This window comes from Entelurus aequoreus, linkage group LG07 (assembly GCF_033978785.1).
Source record: "Entelurus aequoreus isolate RoL-2023_Sb linkage group LG07, RoL_Eaeq_v1.1, whole genome shotgun sequence".
Classification (NCBI taxonomy): domain Eukaryota; kingdom Metazoa; phylum Chordata; class Actinopteri; order Syngnathiformes; family Syngnathidae; genus Entelurus; species Entelurus aequoreus.
The window spans coordinates 23,993,339-24,012,928 of NC_084737.1; the positions used below are offsets into that span (position 1 = coordinate 23,993,339).

Here is a 19,590-nt window from a genome sequence, read left to right on the forward strand (position 1 = left end):
GCACGCCAGCTTTCTGAGACTCTTATTTTGTTAGCGCAGGCAGGATGAAGCAGCGCTTTTATTGTGCAACTGTGCAGTCGGTCTTTGGAGTTTTGACGACAGGTACGGCGCCAGAGTTTGTTGAAATAAAAAGTGTTTCTCGCCTTCCTGTCGGTAATTGTTTCTTAATAATGAGCTGGCAGCAGCCAGCGTCATCTCAGAAGACCCTCGGGTGCCGTGAATGTCAATCAAGTGACGAAAGTGACATCGTAGTGAAGATTTATTATCGCTCATTTTTAGGACTATTTTTTTAATGCCTGGCTGGCGATCGACTGACACACCCTCCGCGATCGACCGGTAGCTCGCGATCAACGTAATGGGCACCCCTGATTTATGGCAACGGAGGAGACAATGAAATGGTAAATAATTAAGAAAACGAGTAAGCAGGAAAATAGTGGTGGTAGCAGTTGCGATGGTACAACTGATTGATTGATTGATTGAAACTTGTATTAGTAGATTGCACAGTACAGTACATATTCCGTATTATTGACCACTAAATGGTAACACCCGAATAAGTTTTTCAACTTGTTTAAGTCCGGGTCCACGTTAATCAATTCATAGTGAGGTGAGGATTATGGAGAATTAGGGGTGAAAAAGGTAGATCCCCTGAGACTGACTAGGACTATGAGGGATAAAATTGGGGAGGTTAAATTTGTGAAAGTTCTGACTGATGGAAATTTGCCTTTGGGTTGTGATTCTGTGCAGCAGGTGGAAAAGGCTAAAGTGTTGACACGTGTAAAAAGTTAAGGTGGACAAAGTGGTGAAAGTTGGTGAGAAAAGGCAAAATCTATGCAGAGGCATAGTAACTGGGATCCCTGTAAAGGTCAACATGGAGGAACTTCTGGAACAGATTAGAAGGAGGAATAAAACGGTTAAAACTGCACGTAGAATGATGAGAGAAGCTGAGAAATTGGAAACAGAACCTGTAATGGTTGAGTTTGAGGCAAAGGAAATTCCTCCAGAAGTGTTATTGCTGGTTTTTATGAATGCAACACATGAGATGAAGTCCGAAACTGAAAGAACCCAGCTGTGGTAAGGGCAGCAGAGCACCACTTGCATATGATAGGCTTAAGATGGGAGGAGATCAAAGATGTGTTGCGAGCTACTAAATATTAATAATAGTCGTTCTTCATTGGAATGCTAGGAGTCTGATTGCAAATGGTCAAGAATTAAAACCGTTTATTTATAGTAGAGTGGAAAAAGCTGACATTATATGTATTCAGGAATCATGGTTGAAGCCGTCTCTTGGATTTGTTATTAAATCCAATCCACTTTATTTATATAGCACATTTACACAACAAGAATGTTTCCAAAGTGCTGCACAGCCATGTTAAAAACAATATTAAAAACAATATTAAAAACAATATTAAAAACAATATTAAAAACGATATTAAAAACAATATTAAAAACAATATTATGCTACACCAATGACTGAATAAAAACAAAGAATAAATGAATAGAAAACCAATACAGAGACAATATAAAAAATAAATATGATTAAAAACGATTTTAAAGGGTAAAACCAATTAAAACAGTAAAATAGACATCAAAATTTATAAAAAATAAAAAATAAAAAAACACAGGACAACAGAGGACAGAAGACCACACAACTCACGTAGTGTTAAAAGCCAAAGAATAAAAGTGGGTCTTAAGACGAGACTTAAAACACTCCACTGTGGAAGCAGTTTGAACATGGAGGGGCAGCGTGTTCCAGAGTTTAGGGCCGACCACAGAGAAGGCCCTGTCTCCCCTGGTTTTAAGTCTCGTCCTGGGCACCACGAGCTGGAGCTGGCTCTCGGACCTCAGAGCGCGCGCAGGAGTGTAAATTTGGATGAGGTCCGAGATATACTGAGGTGCCAGTCCATGTAAAGCTTTAAAACAAACAGCAAGGATTTAAAATCAATTCTAAAATGAACAGGGAGCCAGTGCAAACTCAGAAGAATTGGGGTTATATGCTGGCGTTTCCTGGCCCCTAGGTTTGGTTGTTATCATCACTTCAGTCATCAACAATTGAGAACAGAGAAATGGACATTGAAACAGTGTAGGTCTGACTTGGTAGGATATGTACAGCAAGTAGTGGACATAGAGAGAGAGATCAGAAAGCATAAGAAAAAGTATCTACATTTGATTATTTACATGTGATTATTTACAATCCGGGGAGGGTGTTAGTTTAGGGTTGAAGTTGCCTGGAGGTGTACTTTTATTGCGGTTTTGAAGGAGGATAGAGATGCCCTTTCTTTTACACCTGTTGGGAGCGCATTCCACATTGATGTGGCATAAAAAGAGAATGAGTTAAGACCTTTGTTTGATCAGAATCTGGATTTACTGTGGTTAGTGGAGCTGATTGGTCAGTGGAAAAAGAGAAGACCATTGGAAGTGACCATTATCCAGTTTTGTGTAAGTTAAATATCATTGTGCCTGAAATTAGGGAAAGTGGAAGAGGAAGATGGGTATTTGGAAAAGCAAAATGGGGAAAGTTTGCAGAAGTTAGTAAAAAGTAATTTGAAGAAATTGATGTTGACAATGAAGTCACAGTAGTGATTATCTAGTGAGTATCTTGCAGAAACTTTCCCGAAGAGTAAGGGAAGTAAAATCAACAAGACTGTACCGTGGTGGAATAAGGCCTACAAGATAGCTATTAAAAGTAGGAACAATGCACTTAAATTGGTTAAAAAGACACATTATTTTCAACATCTGATTCAGTATAAGCAAGCTCAAGATGTGGTCAGGAGAACAATAAGATTATCTACAAGGGAATATTGGAAAGGATTTTGTGATTCTATTGGGAGCAAAATTAGTATTACACAAGTATGGGGTGTAGTTAGAAAGATGGGTGAGGATAGAAGAAGTCGGGCCCTTCCTGTTCTCAGTGATGGAAGAGTGACTGCAGTGAATGATAAAGAGAAGGCTGAATTATTGACTGAGACTTTTGCTAAGGTTCACAGTTCTGAGAATTTGACTGAGCCAGAAAAACAAGGCCGAAGGAAAACTAAATTGGAAAATAGCCGAGCATTTTGTATAAAATCTGCTTTTGATGGGCCCGAGAATGCTTCTTTTACACTGGAGGAATTTAAATATTCACTGAACAAAACAAAACAAACTGCCCCAGGAATTGATGAAGTAACGTTTAGCATGATGAAACATTTGAGCAATGGGTGCCTCAAAAAGCTTTTGTATCTAATTAATAAGGTATGGGATGTAGGATCTTTGCCCGGGAGCTGAGAAGAAGCACCATAGTTCCTAAACCAGGAAAAGATGCCAGTAAGCCAAGAAGTCATAGACCCATAGCCCTGATGTCAAACATTTGTAAGATTCTGGAGCGTATGGTCAATGAGAGACTTTTGTACATATTAGAAAAAAGGGGTATGTTTGTTCCGTATCAAATTAAGCGGGTTTGGAAAAGGCATAATATAGAAATACTGACTTTGACAGCAAAACGGAGGATACTAGGACCTGTGGGTGGGACTCTGAAGAGCCTGATAAATTTTGGGGACACTGAAAATGGAAGGAAAATAATATGGGAGTTTTTGAATAATACTGGACTCAATGAGAGACTGTAATGTAATTATAAAATAAAACAGAAGATGGCGGTAATGCAACACATATGGATGCCAGCTGCCTTAAAACTTTAAAGAAGAAGAAGAAGAAGACTGCGTGTGAACAAAACAAGTCGGGAAAAAGCGAAATGGCGTTTGATAGAGAATACGTTATAGTGGTTAATATAGCGCTGTTTTCTTAATCAGTGCGTACATGTACACATGCATGCTGTTTAATACAGTAGACATCGTTTATAACTCTGTGCATCCAGATACATTTGTCTGAACGCACGTTGCTGCTTACTGTGCTAACTTAGCTTGCTAGTTAGCTTAGCTTGTTAGCTGCTAACAAAAAGACCAACAAGTGATCAACACATCGCTAAGCAGAGATCAAGTGTGGGTGTAAAGTGTTGTGATTGTGTGAAAATGGGCGAAAGAACGATAGCAGAGTACACAAAGGAACTTTCTCGAACAAAAGAGGAGAAGGAGCCACAACATCAACTACTGGACGCTGTTTTCAAGAAACATCAAGTTGTGTTACACAGAACAGGTTTGTTTACTTCTTACTCTCACGTGTTATAAGAGGTTGATGTTCCTCTCAGTATGTAACAATTTTAATCAATATGTTTACACAACACTCACACAGTCCCCAAATATATTTTACATTGTAATCAATATATTTCATAGTTGTATGTCTAATTACACTTCCTGATTCTGACCTATAAGTAGGGATGGGGGAAATACTCGATTTTTAGATGCATCATAATTCGGATATGGAGAATTATAAAATCGATTAGTAAATGTCAATAATGATAATCGATTTATTAACTGTACATAAAATAATGCAGACAGTTCTAATAATTGGCTGACTGCAGTGAGCCACCTGACTGAGTGATCCAAACAACTCCAGTTTTGCAGTCATTTTTATAAATGTAATAATTCTGATGGGAATGTATTTTTACAAATACACTGTTTATAAAAGTTACAAGTGATAAACGCTCATTTAGTGAAACTAAAATAAAAAAACACAAATAAATGTAAAACCATCAATATTCATGAATTAAAGATGCATCAATAATCGATTATTAATGGAATCGTAGCTCCTGAATCGTAATCGAACCTTGAAGTGGCCACAAATTCTCACATTTACCTACACGCATCACTAAGTGAAATTAAACATTTATTGTGATAAAATGGCAACCAAGGTAATCAAAAAGGTCAACCAACGAACAAGATTTCTCTGCAGAATGTCCTCTCTGGTCAACAAAAGCACCATGAAGATTCTAGCGGGAACTCTCATTCAACCCTTTTTCGATTACGCATGCACCTCCTGGTACCAAAACCCTCAAATCTAGACTCCAAACCTCCCAGAAGAAGCTAGTCAGGTTACTTCTAGACCTCCACCCGAGATCACACCTCACTCCTACCCACTTCTCCAAAGTGGGCTGGCTCAGGGTGGAGGACAGAGTAAAACAACTTGCACTGAGCCTAGTCTATAAAATTTGCTACACCTCCCTGATACCGAAGTACATGTCAAACTACTTCCATGACGTAAATGACCGCCATAACCACAACACCAGAGGGAGCTCCACTAACCACGTTAAACCCAGATTCCGATCTAACAAAGGTCTTAACTCATTCTCCTTCTATGCCACATCAATATGAAATACACTCCCAACAGGTGTAAAAGAAAGTGCATCTCTATCCTCCTTCAAAACCGCACTTAAAGAACACCTCCAGGCAACTACAAGCCTAGACTAACACCCTCCCCCCTCCACATCCCACCTCCCCGGATTGTAAATAATCAACCTACACTTTTTCAATGTCCATTTCTCAGATAATATAATTGTTGATGACTGAAGTACTGATATCAACCAAACCTAAGTTTCAATCAAATCAATCAATGTCAATCATTTTTCAATAAGCAAAGTAGTCAACACTGGATTCATTAAAAGAACATAAAAGTGACTGACTTTCCTCCAGCGTGTCGTAGATGGTCTCCAAGTGAATGTGGGAGCTGTGCTCTAAAGAGGAAATATGGATGGACACACTCCATAAAAACACCGCATAGTACAACATGTTTTGGTAAGAGTTCCTTTTGGCCGAGCCAAGAAAATGACCATAAAGAAAATAATTTTATACGATGACAAAAACAAAGGATGAATGTTTTTAAGTAGTTTTGGTATGAGAATTGTTTTTAGTTCTTTTGGTAAATGAGTTATACTTGTATAGCGCTTAAGCGCTTTGACACTTTTTTCACATTCCGTGGCGAAGTTGGTAGAGTGGCTGTGCCAGCAATCGGAGTGTTGCTGGTTACTGGGGTTCAATCCCCACCTTCTACCTTCCTAGTCACGTCCGTTGTGTCCTTGGGCAAGACACTTCACCCTTTGCCTCTGATGGCTGCTGGTTAGCGCCTTGCATGGCAGCTCCCGCCATCAGTGTGTGAATGTGTGTGTGAATGGGTGAATGTAGAAATACTGTCAAAGCGCTTTGAGTACCTTGAAGGTAGAAAAGCGCTATACAAGTATAACCCATTTATCATTTATTTATCATTCCCCCATTCACACACACATCCACACACTGATGGCGTGAGCTGCCATGCAAGGCCCTAACTACGACCCACCAGAAGCAAGGGTGAAGTCAAGTGTCTTGCCCAAGGACACAACGGACGTGACTAGGATGGCAGAAGCTGTTGATGGAACCAGGAATCTCTACCAACCGAGCCACGCCGTCCCCACGTCTTTTATATTTAAGTTATGGTTAGGACCATGTCATTACAAGTTTATGGATAGAGATAATGCTTAAGGGTAATAAGCCGACATGTATATAGAAAAGTGCACATTAAAAAAGTGTACTTATAAAGACTTTTCATATTGTCCCAAATGTCCAAACCTGTTTTTTTATTCACTGTGCAGCTTTTAAAGTAATCTTAGTAACTGGCACAAAAGGAAGTCTTTCCCATGTTTTATTGGTTGTTTGGCTATACACTTTTAACACAACACACACAAGAACACAAATAATCTCATTGTGTTAACAGTGTCAGTCAAAAACTATTTATATTCTCTCTCGGTTTTATTTACCCAACAGACGTCCAGCAGCCCCCCCACATTAAAGAGGAAGAGGAGGAGCCACAGCCCCCCCACATTAAAGAGGAAGATGAGGAAGTGTGGATCACTCAGAAGGGAGAGTGTCTTCCAGGGCAGGAGGAGGCTGATCTCACCAAGTTTCCCCTGACTGTTGTCTCTGTGAAGACTGAAGACCATGAAGACAAACCACCTGAGTTCTCACACCTTCATCACAGTCCAAGTAAGCACAACATCCAGATATCATTTTATTCTCAGGGCAAATATTTTTATGCACAATATCTACTTGCAAAAGGTTTGACCAAGTTTTGTGATAAAGCTTACACATGTGGATTTCTCCCAACGTTGATGCTTGTCTTGTTTTAAAGGGTCCAACAGGAAACGATGACTTGAGCACTTGTTCGGGGCAGAACATTCATACCTTGTTGTCCAGTCGTTGTTAAAAGTTCAATTTTTGCAATTTAATTAGATTTTTTTTAGGGTCAAAAGTGTAGTCTTCTTCTACTCTCAAAACTACTGCTTATCGTAACACATTCCTCGCTGTTGCCCCCTGCATACGCGAGCAACCCAAGTTTAACTGGTTTCATCAAGCCTATTTGGGTAATGTTCGGCGTGCCAAATGAAAAGCTTTGGTGGGCTAAATGTGGCCCGCTGGCTGCCAGTTGAATAGGTCTGTTGTATATGTTTAATTTCAATCAATGTTTATTTATATAGCCCTAAATCACAAGTGTCTCAAGGGGCTGTACAAATTTTCACATGATTATAATGTTTTTACTAATTACAAATAGCAACATTTATGTGGTCTACTGCTATTTATTATTGTTGTCCATAGACTAACTAACAAAACATACTCATATTATTTTTAGTCTGTTTTAAATCCAAAAAAGTTATAGTGTCAAGATCCAGCTGTTTATAGGTTTTTCTCCACTGGGATAATGCGTCATGTCATGTATTTTAAGTGTCTTCTTTGAGAACATTTTGTCACTTATTGGACGGGTAGGTTTTTATAATAGAGATTTTTTCTCTTGACTCTTGGCAAAGGCGGTCGCACTCCCTTCCCTCTCCGTGTCTGCCCTGCTTGCCTCTTTGGCTCGTCTTGTCTTGTTTAACTTTTTGTTGCCTCTTTTTGTATTGCTCCCCAAAATCAAAACAATGGAATTGATCAACTTTCTTCTCAACAAAATTGACAAGACCTCAGGTTCAGGGGAACCTTTCTGTCCTGTTGGAACGGTTGTTGCTGGACACACGATGGACTCTTGGGAGAAGAGAAGTGCTGCGTGCCCAGCGACCCTTTTAGTCAAGGATGTTGACAATATCTACCTATTTGAAACCATCTTTGAATGCTGGCAGCCATTAAAAGTACCCCAAAGCTGCCACAAATGATTGAAAGATGAGGGCAGAACTCTGGACACTCAAACTTTTATGATTTTGGATAACATCGGACCGTCTGCCCTGCAGGATGAATTTGAGGACCAGAAATAGACAATTAGAGTAAGAATTTTAAACTTGTTTTCACCTGCTTAAACACAACCATTCTAATCTTGATTATTTTCCCTGACTGCGAGGTGGCAATGTAGTTGCTTCAAGATTCCCCTCGAGGACAGTGCAGCAAAGAGGAAACAAACTCCTTACCTGTGAACAACACATGGAAACATAAACACTGTTCCTTTGCCACCGTCTGCAGAGCGACTCCAGGCCTATACATTTAACACACACCATGGTCCATGGCTACATATGCACAGTACCCCCACCCCACGCCTTTGCCACCGCTTCACTCCACGTGGTATGACGGACAACGGAGCAGCCCCCCTGTGGCTGGCAGCTAAGTGTTCCCTGTACAATGTTTGTCTAATCTTGAACAGGTCTGTGGTGAAAAGTGTCACACCGCGGTGAGGGAAGTCCTGTTTTGGGGTTGTCTGGCGAACTTCCTGTTTTATGTTGAAAATCTAATCGTCCTCTCGTTTCAGGCCACTTGCCCTTCCTTCGATGTCACGGGTCTGATGTCTTTCCTGATTGTGCCCACCTGTGTCACCCTCCCTCATGTGTATATAGTCCTCGTCTTCCCCTGTCTTGTTGCCAGAGTATATCGTCTGATCGTGTACCTCCAGCCGTCTTCCACAGTCTTGACTTGCTTTATTCCTTGATTTCTTTGTACCCTCTGAAGACGAGTGATTTTGATTTGCTAAAGTTTTTGGTCAGTTTCTTTTGAGCTAATTTCATAGTGCTCTGCCTTCTTTTTTCCCTCATCTTGGAGCGCTTTAATTTGTAGTTTTCTTAGCTCTTTATAGTGTAGTTTCTGTTTATAGCTTTTTGTCTTCCCCTCTTCGTGAGCGATTTTCTTTTCGTGCAGCTAATCTTAGATTGTTGTTTTTTTGTTATTAGATCAGTGTAGATTTTGTGATCGCCATTTTTCCTCCCTCTGGAGTGATTTTCTGTTTATTGTTTTACGCCCTGTGCTACGTTTCTATTGATTGTTATTCTAGTGTATCGAGTCTAGAGTTTATAGCCATTTGTTTATTCACTCTGTCTGAAGAGAGTTCATAGAAACTGCAGAATAAAAGCCTGCGTCAATCATTCCCCGTCTGCAACTGAGTCCTCATTCTTGCCAAGACTTAACAAAAAATAATACCGAGCATTTGCTTTTGGTGTATTTATTTTGAAAGTTACACATTTCTGAAGAAAATAGCTCTAGAATGAAAAATACAAGCGTCCCCTATAGTGAATGTTAAAATGTACACGCAAGGATCTGTTAATGTGTTTACATGGTCCAAGTTCCTCTATACAACACGAGCAATGTGCACTGTTGAACAGGAGTACTCTCGTGTCTTTAGGGAGTTGCTGCATAAATATTTTTTACCATGTTTTGAACTGTGCACGGGGGCCGGTGTGGTGTCATTCTATGGTTCAAGTTGGCCTTCGGACCTCCAGTTGAATAAACAGTAGGGTTGCGCGATTAAGACGATATACGGTTATAAATTATATAAATCCGGCAGATGATAGGGCTTTTAATATTGCGATAATTAATGTTGATATGTTCCCGCTAATTTGACAGCGACAATGCAGCTGAGATAGGCTCCAGCACCCCCCACGACCCCAAAAGGGACAAGTGGTAGAAAATGGATGGGGATGGAATCAAACACGTTCTCAACCCATTGTAGCATTCTCTTTACAGTACAAAGCCACTTCTCAGTCAACAATTCTTGCCTTCATGGTGACAAATGAACTACGTTTCTTACAAGGAAGATATGCTACCCGCTAACCAGAAGTTACAGTTCTTGAATGTAAACAAAAGTGGCCAGATCAATAGTAATATGAACATTAACAGTAAGTATAGTAGGATCTTAATCCTCGCTTTGATACGGTAGATCACCTCATTCTTTTAAATAGACTCAAACACCTCCTGGGCCTCTCTTGTACGGTTCACAAGTGGTTCACTTTCTATCTGTCAGACAGAACATTATTGCTAAGTATGGATACAAGCTCTTGAAATATCCATGAAATGGATGTGGTGTGCCTCAAAGATCAATTTCAGGTTTTATGCTATTCAATATTCAGATAATTCCAGGTGGCTCTGTCATCAGGAAATATGGAATTCATTTCCAGTTATGCTGATGACACACAGCTGTATATTTCTATGTCTCCTGAGGACACAAGACAAGACCAACTGATACGCTTTTTAATTGCATTTTAGATATTAAATCCTGGATGGCAGATAACGTTGCAACACATATCAGAACTACAAGCATTGTCTTTGACCCCATCTCTCCAAGTGAAAAATCTTGGTGTCATTTTTGATTCTGAGCCTAGCTTTATACCACCTATCAAAAAAAGGTCTTTATCTTCCTAAGAATATAGCCCGAGTTTGCCCTATTTTCTCTCAGGGCAACACGGACACGCCGATGCATGCTTTTATTACGAGTTGTATTTATTGTTGTAACACGCTGCTCCTTGGTCTTCCTAAAAAGTTTATTGCACATTTACAATTACTCCAAAATGCAGCTGCTTGTGTCCTGACAAAGACCAGAAGGCGGGCCCACATTACACCAGTTTCAAAATCCCTGCATTGGCTCGCCCTGTGTTTGAGGATCAAATTAAGGTTTTTCTTATGGTTTATAAACGTTTTTTTATGTTATTGTGCCTTCTTATCTTTCAGATTTACTTTTACCCTACGAACCCTGGTGGACCCTGGGATCCTGTGCGTGTGTGCATGTGAAATGGATGAGGGATATGGGTCATTGTGTTCAAGTCTGTAAATCACTTTATGTAGGATTTTTGTATGTATGAAAAGCGTTTTATAGATGAAGTTTGATTGATTTGAATTGTAATATCACTCAAAACTAATGTAAAGTATCAAACAGAAGAATAAATGTTCATTTCATTTTAACAGAAGTGTAGTTATAAACATGCTACAACAGAAAGTAACCAAATATTAGGCCGTAACGCCCATCTCTAGTAAAAAAGTCCCCCCACCCAACTGAGTTTTCTTTTCCTATAAATAATGTTGTAAAGACCGGCATGTTTGTTCCCAATGGAGATTTCGGCCAAGTTTATACAATAACTTGGTTTTCTTTAGTACATGCGAACAAACTGAATGGCTCATGTGACTCAGCAAAGCTGGACATTTCTAAATAATGTGTTTCTCTTCTTGTGTCATGCAGACATGTGTGAAGAACATCTCCCTGAACAACAGGAGTCGAGCATAAGAATGGTAAAGGAGGAGCCACAGCCCTCCCAAATTAAAAAGGAAGACAAAGCGTCACAGATCTTTCACTTCAATAAGGAAGAGGAGGAACACAGCATCCGTCAGGAGGGACAGCAGCTTGAATGTTTGGAGGAATCCCCAGTGATTGGTGTGATTGTGAAGAGTGAAGATGATGAGGTCAAAAGTGAAAGTGAGGAGAAGAGAGAGGCGGAGCCTCCAGGCAGCAGCTCAACTCAACACATGACAACAGAAGCTGATGGAGACCACTGTGGAGGATCACAAGCAGACAAGATCTTAGCTCCACTATCAGATAGTGACGACACAACGTCTCACTCTCCTGACACTGATGATGAAGACTCTGAAGATGATAAGACATGTCACACTGACAACACACACTTTACATGTTCTCACCGTGACAAAACTTTTAAATATCGTGATCTGAAAAAACACATGAAAACACACACTGGAGAAAACCCCTTTTCCTGCTCAGTCTGTGATAATGGATTTGTACAACAAAATGTGTTGAAAGACCCTTGTTCCTGTTCAATCTGTGGTAAAGGTTTTGTAACAAGTCAAAATTTAAAAGTACACATGAGAACACACACCGGAGAAAAACCTTTTACATGTTCAATCTGTAGTAAAGGTTTTGTACAAAGTCAATATTTGAAAGTACACATGAGAATACATACTGGAGAAAAACCTTTTACATGCTCAATCTGTAGTAAAGGTTTTGGAGGAAGCCATTATTTGAAAGCACACATGAGAATACACACTGGCGAAAAACCTTTTTCTTGTTCAGTCTGTGGTAAAGGTTTTGCAATAAGTCAAAATTTGAAAGTACACGTGAGAACACACACTGGTGAAAAACCATATTTATGTTCAAGCTGCAACAAAAGCTTTTGTCACCAAACAGCACTTGTAAGACACATGAGAATACACACAGGTGAGAAAGTGTTGAGTTGCAGTGTGTGTGGTGAAAGATTTTCGTATAAGTACCAGTGTAAGAAACACAAGTGTGCTGGTGAGAACAGCAGCAGCAAATGAAGATGCAGGATTTGAAATAAACTGTCAACACTTTTGACTTTCTAACAACATCAGCACATATAACATGTGTGACATCATTGTTGTGTGTATAACACAATCTTGTTAGTATGCTTCTAACATTTATAGATTAGATATTTTAGATATATGCTTTTTCAGTCAATTACATGTATTAATATACAACATTGTGTACTTTTATTTAAAAATGAACAGAACAATTTGACTCAAAAGGTGAGAGTAAACAGTACAAAACATGTTACATACAAATAAACATTTATACATATATATATATATATATATATATATATATATATATATATATATATATATATATATATATATATATATATATATATATATATATATATATATATATATATATATATATATTAAAAAATAACTTTTGAACTTATATATAAGACTGCTTTATTTGAAATAATGAGGGGTTAGATTTTTAAAAAAAAAATAATTGTAAATGATTCCATAAATGAACTCTTTTATATGATATACATATTAGTTTTACATGTGTTCATACCTTTGCTTTTTAGTACACATAAATCCCTCTTAGTTCATATTTACTGGTTCACATCTGAAACATCTTCTGGACCACTTCTGGAAGTATATTATTATTTACTTTATACATCATTTGAGCAGTTGTGTTTTATACAAGATCATTTACTTTTAAAATGTGTGACTTTATGAATCATTTGTTGGGTCTTGATAATAAATTCTATTAATGATCTTTATTACTCTCTTTTGTAATATGAATATTGTTTTGTGATTGTTTTATATGTACTGTATGTCCCCAGACCTTTATGCAATAAACAATGTATGCTTCAGCAAAAGTTGGGAACAATAAATCTAGTCAATACTTGTATATTTTGTTATATTTAATATTTCAGTGGTATAGATATTTACTTTTTTAAATGGTTTATATGTAGTTTCCATCTTAGTTTATCGTCTATAATAACTGTTGAACACGTGCTTATGTTTACGCCTTCTATTTCAATATTATCTATCATAATTTGTGTTTTATAGTTTTTATGATATTCCGACATAAACATATACAGTATATTTTCCAAACTAAACATTTAATAAAGTGGACACATTACAGATATCATTCATGAATCAGATAAATGACTTTGGACCCAGCATTGAACCTTGGGGGACCCCACATGTAACTGAACATCTCACATGTTTCATCATTTAGCTGCACATGTTGTGTGTTGTCTAAATCCTGTTTTAATCTCATATCTTTCCATCTTCTTCATAAACAAGTTATGGCCAATAGTGTCAAATGCTTTTTGCACATCCATGAAGAGGCATATTGTATATTATTTTTTTATATTGCTGATGTTTTTCTGTGACTTCCATTACTGACTTTGTGGTAGAAGAACTGGATCTGAACGGATGTTGATTGTTACGTACGGGAGGAGTATAGACAGCACTGACACAAGGGGGCAATGTTGTCTATGATTTATTATATATATATATATATATATATATATATATATATATATATATATATATATATATATATATATATATATATATATATATATATATATATATATAAACAATATATACAATAATCAAACAAAAATAATATTAAACAAGAGAATGGCATGCGTGAACTAGATCCAAAAGTGTGTATGGTGTAATACTATGTGTAGGAATTAATTGCTGAGTGTTTACCAGAAGTAATGAGTGAGAGGCGGAAGATCAGGAGGACAAGGCAGAGCTCGGAGGTCCGTGAGACGAGCAGGAAGTCGGGGGCTAAGCGAGGCGTCAACAGGTCTGTGTCCAAAGCGAAGGGCCGAGATCCAAGGGAAAGCCAGAGAACCAAAGAGGGAAAACTAGGAAGACGAGACGCACAGCTCGCCATGCAGGAACGGGGATTTGCTGCAGGAACAACACAACATGACAATGAAACACGGAGGGGAAAACAGAGAGAGAGCAGGATTCCATCAAGCATCAGATCGCTTACTGTACGCCAACAGAAGGTTAAGTTCCGGCATGGGATGGCAGGTTGTGCAGGTTTTTGAAGGCGGGTCTGATCATCAGCTCCAGGTGTGCAGATTGCCGGCAATTGATTGCAGCTGCCCGCTACCGCCGGTCTGGCGCGCGCATTGCATGCTCTCGGAGCTGAGCTCAGCGCAGCGCACAGATGAATGTGCACTGACGCGTGCCTGAGCCGTGACAATTGATATTCACTTAGCGTATTTTGTGTTTCTATAAAATGATGTCAATTGTTACGTAGTTAAAAAATGTTTGTTAAGTTCCGTTTTTGTACATTGGAATGTATTTTGCTATTTTCATTTCCTTGGGAAATATAGCAGAGGGTCAGGGGTTAATTATGTTTTAATAATTCCATATAATAATGAAAAAACTGAAAGCAGACCAACCGAGATTCAAGTAAATCTGGGGGATTTCATAAAAGAGACTGTAGTTCTTCCCCAGGGGGCAAACCTTACAAGATCTCAGCCAGACTGGTTTGAAGGAGCCAGCAACTGGCTGTAAATACTAAAAAAAAAAAAATTAACAAAAAAATGTATCAAATCAATATCAAAGGAAATGAAATGAAACAACGGTGTCCACCGACAACTGGCTGATCACAGAGGTCGTGTTGAGAAGATTACCATTCCATCATACAAGGCTAACTAAAACAATGACAATAATAGGAAAATGTCAAACAGAAATACTGTATGTGCTACATGTAAAACTGTCCAGATACCAGTATTTTGGTACCAAAATGTATTTAGATACTTTTCGATACTTTTCTAAATAAAGGGGACCACAAAAAATGGCCGTGTTGGCTTTAATTTATCCATCCATTTTCTACCGCTTGTCCCGTTCGGGGTCGCGGGGGTGCTGGAGCCTATCTCAGCTACATCCGAGCGTAAGGTGGGGTACACCCTTTAATTTAACAAAAAAATATGTGCGGTACATTAAACATATGTTTCTTATTGCAATCAAAGAACAATTTTGGCCTTAAATGAAATAGTGAACATACTAGACAACTTGTCTTTTAGTAGTAAGTAAACAAACAAAGGCTCCTAATTTGTCTGCTGACGTATGCAGTAACATATTGTGTTATTCCTCATTCTACTTTGTCAAAAGGATGAGGGACAAGCGGTAGAAAATGGATTATGAATCTATTTGTTAAATTTACTGTTAATATGTGGATATTTGTTTCAACATGTTCAATCTACTTTTCTGTAATAAACCCTTATACTGCTGTTGTTTGATACTTTACATTAGTTTTGGTGATACTACAAATTTGGGTACTGTTGCGCGACCAGTCTTCCTCCTTGTTCTCAGAGAATAAAACACACTGCTCAATCCCAAGTTCTATTGGATGGCATATAGTTAAAGAGATCACAGAGACAGAATACTAGTGAAGTGAATTAAGTGAAGTGAACTATATTTATATAGCGCTTTTCTCGAATGACTCAAAGCGCTTTACATTGTGAGCAGGTGGGTAAAGTGTCTTGCCCAAGGACCCAGCGGCAGAGACTAGGATGGCAGAATCGGGGATCGAACCTGGAACCCTCAAGTTGCTGGCACAGCCACTCTACCAACCGAACTATACCGCCACCGTACTTGGCCATGTTTTACTAAAGCTTTTGGAAAACAGCCCTTTACAATGCAACAATCTTTTTCCACGCACTGTTATGTAATGAGAGGTCTAAACTAAGAAAAAAAGAGTCAGCTTATGTTGAGAGAGAACAGACCCTTCCGCCCGGAAAGGAACGCAGCTGCTGTTCAAAACAGATAAGAACTGACTCAAAACAGCTCTGTGTGCAGACACAGGCGCCCTTAAAGGCCTACTGAAATTACCTTTTTTTATTTAAACGGGGATAGCAGATCCATTCTATGTGTCATACTTGATCATTTCGCGATATTGCCATATTTTTGCTGAAAGGATTTAGTAGAGAATATCGACGATAAAGTTCGCAACTTTTGGTCGCTGATAAAAAAAGCCTTGCCTGTACCGGAAGTAGCGTGACGTCACAGGTTGAAAGGCTCCTCACATTTCCCCATTGTTTACACCAGCAGCGAGAGCGATTCGGACCAAGAAAGCGACGATTACCCCATTAATTTGAGCTAGGATGAAAGATTTGTGGATGAGGAACATGAGAGTGAAGGACTAGAGTGCAGTGCAGGACGCATCTTTTTTCGCTCAACAATACTATTAAACCATGGACATGTAACTACACAGTTAATGCTTTCCAGCCTGGCGAAGCTTAACAATGCTGTTGCTAACAACGCCATTGAAGCTAATTTAGCAACGGGACCTCACAGAGCTATGCTAAAAACATTAGCTATCCACCTATGCCAGCCAGCCCTCATCTGCTCATCAACACTTGTGCTCACTTGCGTTCCAGCAATCGACGGAGTGACGAAGGACTTCACCCGATCATCCTAGCGGTCGGCGGCTAGCGTCGGATAGCGCGTCTGCTATCCAAGTCAAAGTCCTCCTGGTTGTGTTGCTGTAGCCAGCCGCTAATACACTGATCCTACCTAAAGCTTTCTTCTTTGCAGTCTTCATTGTTCATTAAACAAATTGCAAAAGATTCACCAACACAGATGTCCAGAATACTGTGGAATTTTGCGATGAAACCAGAGCTTTTTGTATTGGATACAATGTGTCCGAATACTTCCGTTTCAACCATTGACGTCACGCGCATACGTCATCATACATAGACGTTTTCAACCGGAAGTTTAGCGGGAAATTTAAAATTGCACTTTATAAGTTAACCGGGCCGTATTGGCATGTGCTGCAATGATAAGATTTCATCATTGATATATAAACTATCAGACTGTGTGGTCGGTAGTAGTGGGTTTCAGTAGGCCTTTAAGCTCAAACAAAAGAGTTCACTAGAGGACACTCTACATTGAAAAATACTTGCTGCTTTAGACATGACTATGGATTAAGAAAGAACACTTAAAGATGTATCATTCTCACGGTATCGATCTGATTCCAAGTAGTTACAGGGTCATCCATTTGTCGCATTTAAAGTCCTAATGTGTTCAGGGACGTATTTCCTGACCTTGTAAACAAAACAAAAAGAGAAATATTTTGTGATAATAAAAATATTGACGTAATCATTGGAGTATCAACTAGATTAACTCTTGTACTTGGTATTGTTGCAATCAATATCTGCATAGATCCACCCTTTTGTTTATATTAAGAATATATATATATATATATATATATATATATATATATATATATATATACATTGTGAGAATTATTTATCTTTAAGTGTTCTTTCTTAATCCATAATCATGTTTAAATCAGCTAGTATTTTTCCATGTAAAGTGTCCACTCGTGAACTCTTTTGTTTTGTTTTAAGGGCGCCTGTGTGTTTAGACCTCTCTTGACAAGGGCTGGACTCCTGAAGCCTAAGTAAAACTTGGTCAAGTACTATTCTGTCTCTGAGGTCCTTTTTACTCAACATATATGCCATCCAATAGAACTTGGGATTGACCTGTGTGTTTTGTTCCCTGGGAACAAGGAGGAAGACTGGTCGCGCAACATTGTGTAAAAATGTGCGAAAGGACGATAGCAGAGTGCGAGGAGGAACTTTGTCCAACAAAAAAGGAGAACGAGCAACAACATTAACTAATGGACGCTGTTTTCAAGAAACATCAAGTTGCGTTACACAGAACAGGTTTGTTTACTTCTTACTCTCACACGTTTACTAACTTTATATTTGATTATTAGCACCATTCTTAAAAATGTTGTATGTAAGAATGTGGGTGAAGATGTGAAGATGATGCACGTACGTCTGGTAGGGCTGGGCGATATGGACAAAAAAGTATACCGCGATATATTTTTACTTAAACTCGATACATCTCGATATATTTTCCGGTGAAACTATACATATGAAGATATTCATTTTTGAGCAACATTTACTGAAATTCTGAATGACAACTGTACTGTAAACAATCAGTGGCACTTTTATAAGCCCAGTTAGTCAAGATGGGTATAGATTACAGATGTCCAAATTATCGGTATCGGTTTCAAAGTTATCGGTATCGGTTTCAAAAAGTAAAATGTATGACTTTTTAAAACGCCGCTGTGTACACGGACGTAGGGAGAAGTACAGAGCACCAATAAACCTTAAAGGCACTGCCTTTGCGTGCCGGCCCAGTCACATAATATATGCGGCTTTTACACACACACAAGTGAATGCAAGCATACTTGATCAACAGCCATACAGGTCACACGGAGGGTAGCCGTATACACAACTTTAACACTGTTACAAATATGCGCCACACTGTGAACCCACACCAAACAAGAATGACAAACACATTTCGGGAGAATATCCGCACCGTAACACAACATAAAGACAACAGAACAAATACCCAGAACTCCTTGCAGCACTATCTCTTCTGGGACGCTACAATATACACCCCCGCTACCACCTCAACCCCCCCCGCAACCACCACCTCAACTCCGCCCCCCATCTCCCGAATTCGGAGGTCTCAAGGTTGGCAAGTATGCTCTAGTATACTCTGGACTGAAGCTGTGTGCCTTCATTGTTTTTGTAGCTGTTGTTTTGAGGCATGTTTAAAAATAAAATAAAAAATAATGCACTTTGTGAAAGTCAAAGTATAGTATTTCCCATAGTTGTAGTGGGTACTAGGATTTTCTCAGGGAGATCCTGTCCCAAATTCCAAGCTGTTTTGAGGCATGTTAAAAAAAAAAAGCACTTTGTGACTTCAATAATAAATATGGCAGTGCCAGGTTGGCACTTTTTTCCATAACTGGAGTTGAAGTTGTTCTCTTATTTTGGAAAACCTTGTTTTTGATTGATTGATTGATTGATTGAAACTTGTATTAGTGGATTGCACAGTACAGTACATATTCCGTACGATTGACCACTAAATGGTAACACCCAAATAAGTTTTTCAACTTGTTTAAGTTTGAGTCCACGTTAATCAATTCATGGTAAAGTTACATTGTTTAATGCATCCAGCGGGGCATCACAACAAAATTAGGCATAATAATGTGTTATTTCCACGACTGTATGTATCGGTATCGGTTGACATCGGAATCGGTAATTAAGAGTTGGACAATATCGGCAAAAAAGCCATTATCGGACATCTCTAGCATAGATAGGTCCCCGATGACGTCCGCCATCTTGTGTGTCAAAACTAAGCGAAGCATGTATGCAAA

At 38.8% G+C, this 19,590-nt stretch overlaps 2 protein-coding genes across 15 annotated transcripts in view; one reads left to right on the top strand and one right to left on the bottom strand.

Moving 5' to 3' along the window:
* The window catches only part of LOC133653563 (gastrula zinc finger protein XlCGF28.1-like), a 119,595-nt gene that overhangs the window by 56,944 nt on the left and 43,061 nt on the right, over window positions 1–19,590 (bottom strand). The gene's annotated exons all lie outside the window — the stretch shown is intronic.
* On the top strand, window positions 3,583–12,667 carry LOC133653547 (zinc finger protein 239-like). Of its 14 annotated transcripts, none has more exons than XM_062052947.1 (7): window positions 3,583–4,125; window positions 5,559–5,660; window positions 6,663–6,881; window positions 8,343–8,493; window positions 10,812–10,863; window positions 11,317–11,366; window positions 11,439–12,667. In XM_062052947.1, exons 1-6 carry the CDS (start codon window positions 4,002–4,004, stop codon window positions 11,359–11,361), a joined length of 693 nt encoding a protein of 230 aa, XP_061908931.1. In that variant the 5' UTR covers window positions 3,583–4,001; the 3' UTR covers window positions 11,362–11,366; window positions 11,439–12,667. The 14 variants fall into 14 exon arrangements, with proteins under 14 accessions (XP_061908931.1, XP_061908936.1, XP_061908933.1 ...); XM_062052952.1 differs by having other exon boundaries at window positions 8,343–8,441; XM_062052939.1 differs by having other exon boundaries at window positions 3,588–4,125; window positions 8,343–8,500.